This window comes from the organism of the source record quoted next, unplaced genomic scaffold (genome assembly GCF_019419815.1).
Source record: "Pyrus x bretschneideri cultivar Hongxiangsu unplaced genomic scaffold, Pyrus_bretschneideri_v1 Contig6, whole genome shotgun sequence".
NCBI lineage: Eukaryota > Viridiplantae > Streptophyta > Magnoliopsida > Rosales > Rosaceae > Pyrus > Pyrus x bretschneideri.
Window position 1 is genome coordinate 6,562,529 of NW_025999798.1, and position 8,087 is coordinate 6,570,615.

General features: G+C 38.4%; 1 protein-coding gene and 1 non-coding gene across 3 annotated transcripts; one reads left to right on the forward strand and one right to left on the reverse strand.

Annotated features, from left to right (window-relative positions):
- The first annotated feature begins 322 nt into the window (after positions 1-322).
- On the forward strand, positions 323-4,658 carry LOC103961247 (probable boron transporter 2). The gene is made up of 13 exons (XM_009373783.3): positions 323-436; positions 625-857; positions 972-1,054; positions 1,234-1,426; positions 1,581-1,719; positions 1,875-2,040; positions 2,141-2,307; positions 2,397-2,570; positions 2,710-2,805; positions 3,037-3,174; positions 3,264-3,583; positions 3,688-3,955; positions 4,144-4,658. The coding sequence occupies exons 2-13, from the start codon at positions 754-756 to the stop codon at positions 4,429-4,431; spliced, it is 2,136 nt and encodes a 711-aa protein (XP_009372058.1). The 5' UTR covers positions 323-436; positions 625-753; the 3' UTR covers positions 4,432-4,658.
- A 1,230-nt stretch (positions 4,659-5,888) lies between these two features.
- On the reverse strand, positions 5,889-7,396 carry LOC103961306. Of its 2 annotated transcripts, none has more exons than XR_007253770.1 (5): positions 7,273-7,396; positions 6,971-7,036; positions 6,772-6,866; positions 6,416-6,513; positions 5,889-6,169 (listed from the first exon to the last, which is right to left on the reverse strand). It is a non-coding gene; the product is annotated as an uncharacterized LOC103961306 (transcript). The 2 variants fall into 2 exon arrangements; XR_007253769.1 differs by having other exon boundaries at positions 7,158-7,318.
- Between the last annotated feature and the right edge of the window lie 691 nt (positions 7,397-8,087).

Genomic DNA, 8,087 nt, shown 5'->3' on the forward strand with positions numbered 1-8,087 from the left:
CTTTTCTCTCTTTTCTCATCACCACCACTTTCTGTGTCTGATTGAAGTAAGTATTTCATGCTGCATCTGCTTTAAATCTTTATCCTTTTTTGTTTTCTACGTATTTTTTTACGTTCTCAGCTTTTACACTGAAAGCACTAGATTTGTTTTTTTTTTTTTTTTTTTTCTCTCTCTCTTTGGGTTTGTGGGGAGATTTCTGTTCTTTTCTTTGCAGTTTGGCTGTGATGGTGATGTTTTCTTCCTTTGTTTTTGACCCGCATTTACTATTTAGCATCAAATCTACAACTTTGCCTTCTCAGAACTTTCCAAGCTTATATATTTGGAGCTTTGCTTCCAACCCTAAAACAAACCAAAAGGGCTGTCTTTGATTGGATTTAGTAGTCCAATGCCACTCTCTTTCTGAATATTTCTCTGCATTTTTCATCTGGGTTTCAAGGTTGGCGTGCTTATAACCTTGTGTCTAATCCTTCTTGGACTATATGATGTACTGGGGTTGTGCTTAAACAGCAAGAATCAAGATTTACCAATTTTTTAATCAGCTTGTATCTGTCAGAGATTCGATTCAATTCGATTTAGTTCAGTTATTGCTGTTGACACATTGATATCTTTGCTTGTTTAATGTAGATTTGGGTAGTCGGTTCTTCCAAGCTCACCTCAGTCACCTTGGTAATGGTCTGACTTTTGTAGATCTTGTCTTGATTCCTTGACTGCACTTTGAGATTTGGTATCTTTGGCATTCAAGAAAGTGAAACCATGGAAGAGACGTTTGTACCATTTCGCGGAATTAAGAATGATCTTCAAGGGAGAATGATGTGTTACAAGCAAGATTGGACTAGTGGTTTCAAGGCAGGCTTCAGGTATATCCTTCACTTGCTATCATATACAGGATTCCACATCAAATTCAACTGTGATTCTTGCCAAATTTTGGTTGGAATGTTATTCTGGCTTGGTAACTTGGTTAACTGTCTCAGGATTTTGGCGCCCACCACCTATATCTTTTTTGCATCTGCTATTCCGGTTATTTCATTTGGAGAACAATTGGAAAGAGATACAGGTAACATTTTATACCGGATACTTCGGTATTGTTTGTTGTTGTTGCTCAGTTTCCATTCAGTCTGAGTTGAAAATTGTCCTAATATCAGACGTTGATAAGCAACGTCTAAAATTATCATTCTACAGGTTATGCATTAGAGTTTGAAATTTATGTTTTGGCATCATTTCTGGTGTTCACAGGTGGGGTTCTCACAGCAGTTCAAACATTAGCATCTACGGCTTTGTGTGGAATTATACACTCGATTCTTGGGGGTCAGCCTTTGCTGATTCTCGGAGTTGCTGAACCAACTGTGATTATGTACACGTTTATGTTCAATTTTGCTAAAAATAGACCAGAGTTGGGATCAAAGCTCTTTTTAGCATGGAGTGGATGGTATCATATTTTCTTTGTGCTAATAAATGAATTGATATCGAGATTTCTGCTGTAACATTAATCTCTATCTTGCAATTATCCCTTTTAGACTCTCTTTTTTTCCCCAACTCTTTTGACTCTGGATCTGCCTTTATGAGTTTATATTGACGTGCAGGGTGTGCGTCTGGACTGCAGCATTGCTGTTTATGCTGGCTATATTAGGGGCTTGCTCCATCATAAACAGATTCACTCGTCTTGCAGGAGAGTTATTTGGCCTTCTCATTGCAATGCTCTTCATGCAGGAAGCTATAAAAGTAATTCATCTCTTCCTATTCCTGCATTCTATTTGCTTACAGAAATATTACTTGCTTATTTCACTTGGATTTTCTGTAGTTTCTGTCGGTCATAGATAGCATTGGTGGATTAGTTCCACCTTTTTCTAGCTATAGTTCTGAATTTTATATTATAGGGACTTGTTCATGAGTTCCGCATACCTGAAAGAGAAAACCCAAACTCAGTTCAATTTCAACCTTCATGGAGATTTGCAAATGGGATGTTTGCTTTGGTTCTGTCATTTGGCCTTCTACTTACTTCATTAAGAAGCAGAAAAGCGAGGTCTTGGCGTTATGGATCAGGCAAGTGTTATTTTGTTTGGAGTTACATATACACATGTATAATCTCGATTTATTACTTTGCTACAAAAGACTGATGCCATTAGCTTTTTCCCTCTCACAGGATGGCTACGAGGTTTCATAGCAGATTATGGCGTTCCATTGATGGTATTGATCTGGTCTGCTATTTCCTATATACCTGCTGGAAATGTCCCAAAAGGAATTCCAAGGCGCCTCTTCAGTCCAAATCCATGGTCACCAGGGTCATACGAGAATTGGACTGTCATCAAGGCACTGCCACATCCTACATTTTATTCTCTACCTTCTTTATGGTTTTCCGCTTGACACATCAGGGTATTAATGGTGTGTTAAAATTACAGGACATGCTAAATGTGCCGGTGCTTTTTATATTTGGAGCTTTCATTCCGGCAACAATGATTGCAGTGTTGTACTATTTTGACCACAGTGTGGCTTCCCAACTTGCTCAGCAGAAGGAATTCAATTTGAGAAAACCACCTTCTTTCCATTACGATCTACTTCTCTTAGGATTTATGGTATGCAAATCCCCCTCACAGTTCCAGTCACTTTTTCTGTAATCCCCCTCCTAGAAGTTGCAAAAAAAAAAAAAAAAAAAAAAATGGTTCAACTGGTATCCGTTTGCTTTGAGATTACTATGTTTTTGCTACATGACAGGTCATAATATGTGGTCTCTTAGGCATTCCTCCATCCAATGGTGTCATACCACAATCTCCAATGCATACAAAAAGTTTGGCCACACTGAAGCACCAGGTAGGCATACGTTAATTGAGTGGTTCAACCTCACTGTTCTTTGTGCTGTAACGAGAAGTTGTGAGTTTTATACAAACTCACTGTCCCTTAAGAACCCAACAGGGTAGAGATTAAGCATTAGAATGTGTTCGGAACATGGAGATGCACATTCTGACACTCACACCCGTGCACTCTTTTTATGTGGTTTAGAACTTTGGATTATCTTTACAACTATATTTGCTTCTGCTGCAGTTACTTCGCAATCGACTTGTAGCGACAGCAAGGAGATGTATTAGGAACAATGCCAGCTTGGAACAAGTATATGGAAGCATGCAAGAATCATATCAACAGATGCAAACCCCACTAGCATACCAGGAACCTTCAGCTCGGGTACGATGACTTGATATGCCGTTCCCCTTTTCCTTCTTTTTTTTCGTTCATATGGCATAAACAATGCTAACCGTTGTCCCACAAAGCAGGGATTAAATGACTTGAAAGATTCAACTGTTCAAATGGCTTCAAGCATGGGTGACATAGATGCCCCAGTTGCTGAGACAGTGTTTGATGTTGAGAAGGAGATCGATGATTTATTGCCTGTTGAGGTGAAGGAGCAGCGGCTCAGCAACTTGCTTCAAGCTGCATTTGTAGGAGGATGTGTTGCGGCCATGCCTTTTCTTAAAATGATCCCAACATCAGTACTCTGGGGTTATTTTGCCTTTATGGCTGTTGAGAACTTACCGGGTAACCAATGTTGGGAGAGGATTCTGTTGCTCTTCACTGCCCCAACTAGAAGATACAAGTAATTCTCTTGACCCTTCTCTCCTGATACATCCTTCAATTTGTTTTGCTTATCTCAATTTGTCAAATTTTTTTTAATTGAACTGCATTCATTTTCGTGTTCAGAGTACTCGAGGAATACCACGCAACTTTCGTTGAAACAGTACCATTCAAGACAATTGCAGCGTTAACCATTTTCCAAACTGCTTACTTGCTTGTTTGCTTCGGAATTACATGGGTTCCTACTGCTGGGGTTCTTTTCCCATTAATGATCATGCTTCTGGTTCCTGTTAGACAATACATTTTGCCCAAGTTTTTCAAAGCGGCACACCTGCAAGATTTAGATGCCGCAGAGTATGAAGAGGCACCTGCTTTGCCATTCAACCATGCAACTGTAAGTTTCCAATCGGATACCTTTTTTTTGGTTTTGTCTCACACAGTTTTTTGATAAACAAGTCTGCAATCTGCTGTTACTTCTCCGGAAACACAGGAGTGGATATTGAATAGAAGCCTTTCGGAATTTTTTTCCAACAATTCCTGACCCAGTTTATCTGTGTGATTAATCTCCATGTGTATTTTCAGGAGCGGGAGATGAGTAGGACAGCTTCATTTGCAGACGAAGGAGAGATTTTAGATGGGATGATTACGAGAAGCCGGGGTGAGATCAGGCATGTGTGCAGTCCTAAAGTGGCAAGTTCACCTACAGCATCATCCAAGGAACTCAAAAGTACACTGAGCTTCTCGGACAAGGTAATCAGTCCTCGTCTAAGCCAGCTGAGAGGCGACCAAAGTCCTCGGGGTGGCGGAAAAGGGCCATTTAGTCCAAGAAGCGGAGAACCAAAATCATCTAACTTAAGGAAGATCGGTTGAAGTTTAGAACTCAGATATAGACAGAACAAGTATTTGCCTGCAGATTAAAGTCAAATTACTACAAGAGTAAAATGGCATTTTCCCCTGCTCTGCTTTTACTCGACGCAATTTCTAAATTTGGGATCATTGTTGTTGTAAATTGTTCTGAATTTGATGGGAGAAGATTTGTAAGTTGTAACGAAGTCCATTCATAACAGTGTTAAATATGAAGAAATATTGCACTTAAATCATTTCTAGCCAAATGAAGAAACTCTACGGCGTATCGACGTTCATTTTTAACAGGCTTTTTGGCCAAAATGGTATCTGGAATTGGCATAACTTATTATTTTGGTCTCAGAGATTTGAAATTGATAGTAGCGGTGCGTGAGGTTGTACACTGTCAATTATTTTAGTCATGCCGTGAAAAATCATTGTTAAATAAGAAGAAAATGACAATATCTCAAAATTTTTGTCAAATCATTTTGGCCATTGTTTATTAATTGAGGGTATGTTATCATTTTAGTCCTTATTTAATAGATTCTTTACAGAAAGACTAAAATGATTGACGGTGGATAACTCAGGAACTATTTTTATCGATTTCAAATCTCAATGAACAAGAGGATGAATTATGCCAATCTCATAAACCATTTCGACTAAAAGCCTTTCCTAAGTTTTCTTACACCACGGGAACCAGTTTTGCGCTCTCTGAGCGCGGAGGCCATTCAGAGAGCGTGATTCGCGTTACCATTTATGCATTCGAGAAGCAAAGTAAGAAGGATGTGTCCCTAGTCTTTAATTGCATGGAAATAAAGTTGTGTGCTATAGTTTTCACGGCATTTGACTTGGGACCTCAGCGGGAACCATTTTCTACGTAACTTCAGGAGGACTTTAGGTCCCATGGATGCTACTCATTCCTTTTTCCCTGATTGATGGGAAGAACTAACACGTAACTACAAGGCTAAGGTGGTAGTATCCTGAACCAATAACGTGATATTAAGTTAAACCTCATTAGCATGCATGATTCTATGATAGGCTTCAGATACCGTCATTGTAGCGTTCCGGTTGCATGTAAGTCTCTCTCCTAATTGCAGAGTCACAGTGAGTTTTTTTCAACAAGGTTTTGTAGATTAAGAGTAAAACTTCGCTTCTTTAATCTTCAAGATTACTACCAACCATCTTTAGATTCAAAATGAGAATTCCTAATCAGCTTGCGGCAGAAAAACAATTAAGTATAAATTTCCCTGTCAAAATTCTACTACAGGGATTTTCGGCAGTTAGATTTTGGTCATTGGATCCTTTGATCAAGGATCTAACAGCCGAAAAACCCGGAATGGAAACAAATAATGAAGAAAGAAACACACATAACAAATTCCAAAGCAACTAAGAAAAACTAATGAAAATGGTTTGAAAACTTTGAGTTTTAACGATAAGGACAAAATAAAGGGTAAAGTGAAAAGTAATAGGATTAACTTTTTAGTGTAAAAATATGATTTTTTATTAAAATGAACAGTACTGGAAACTTTTCATTAAAGTTACCAAGAAACTAAGCATTCACAATTCATAAACAGGCGATAAAGCATTAAAGCTTACAATGTTATCGCCTATTTCAAAGCGAAAACTTCATCCCATACAACAAACTGGAATCTCAGAAGGAAATTAAAAACCTTGGCATCAAAAGACCTAGCTCTTGCTGCTGAACTTTCGGCCGGACATCTTCTCGGACTCGAACGGTATATGGTTTATGAGTCCCCTTGCCGCGCTGTAAATCAAGGAAGACAAATTCAGATTCCATTAACGAAGTTGAATAAGAAATGCATGCATAGTGAGAGCATGTTTTGGAGTATTGAATTCGATCAAAAGACAGTAATTTGGAGAACTGATCATCCAATTCGGTTTCAAACTAGCACGGATATATAAAGAACCGATTATATTATAAATGAAGGTTGACAGCCTTATCACCCTTGTGCATACTATAAACACACAAACACAGATGCTAGATGCTTACTCATCCTTCAAAGTTTGAATCTTTTCTGGGTCCGTCTTATGCTTATGTTTTTTGAATTCCCCCCGCACCATATCAACGACAAATTCTGTATTGTGTTGCTGCATCATTAACGAAACAAAACACCAAGAAGATAATGTGTTATTGTATTTTTCATGCACTAGATACTTAGCTTGATGGTGACACCGGCACATGGGAGTTGCTCTAATCCAAATGTTATAATATGAGTTCACGACATGATTGATTCTACATGGACTTAAGTATAACACCACGTAGCAGTGTGATGGTAGCAAACAAATTGGCAAATGCAAGTCGAATTTTGTAACGGCCTACCATGATTGATGTTCCTACTTAGTTACCTTCAATCTCATTGAGAAGTCACAACAAAACACGTTCTTCATCACCAAAAAAATGAATTTGCATACCCGATGACCAACATACTTAGCTCTTCGAGCTACAAACACAAAAACAACAGCAAGCAAGCAATTTCAAATGTTACACAAAACGATAATTTTTGTATACAAATACTAAGAAAGTGAAGACGTTTTCGATACTAACTCTGATCACATTGTTCGCAAGTTCAAGAGGCAATGCGGTTTGCAGGGACGGCAAATTCTTCGTTTCCTGTACAAAATTCCCAAATCCCAATCAAATCAACACAGTCGAATGTTATGGAATTATAATCCAAACGAAAAGCAATAATTCGCAGAGGCAAATCGTCGTGCGGGCAAGTTCAAGGATGCACCTGCAAGGATGAAAAGGAAAGCAGAGGTGAAGGAACAGAATGATCGGGAAGAGGCAAAAGAAGTATGGCGGAAAATTGGAGTTGATGGAAGCGGTGGAGACTGATTGTTTCTTACCTGCTACTGTTGTTAAGATTTATTTATGTGTCGCTGGAGCTTAAACTAAGGGTGAGTTTGGAAGAGTTTCATATGGTTTGATCGACGCTGAGTTGATTAAATGTACACCCCCACACATTACTCAGAAGAGAGAAGATATAAACTTCTTAAATGTAACTACAATACAATACATTATTAATGTAGAAATACTAATATATGTAAGCACACACTCGAACAAGATTGGAATTTCATCATAAAATTAATTGATAATATACAAGTTAGCTCAATCACTTATAAGCATATGTAAGATCCCTTATTTTCCTGATGTGGGGGTTATATTCTCAACACACCTGCTTACGTGTGACAAATTTTCAAGTCCAGCACGTGGACATACAAATCGGATGATGTGGAACAAGTGTGGCCGTTGGGTTTTAGAGATGGGACAACATGCTCTGATACTATGAAAAAAGTTGAGGTTTCACTATAAAATCAATTGAAAATATAGAAATAACTCAGTTATTTATAAGCACATACAAAATTTCTCTTTTTCCTGTGCTATTTATCCTCTCAACAACATTATCATTACCATATCTTAGGGCCAAAATACAAGACCCAATTGACAATAATTCCCCACATCACATCTCACAATAAGGGGGGAAACCCCAGAGAGGGATGGACCCATCAACAGATAAATGGCTCTTGGGCTCTATACAGTAAACATAAACTCTATATCTAGATAAATAAAACCTAAGTAACACGACCTAGAAAGTATGAGAATTCTTTCGTCTGACCGGCTGACCACGTGACATGAAAGAGAGGCAAATCGTCGTGCGGGT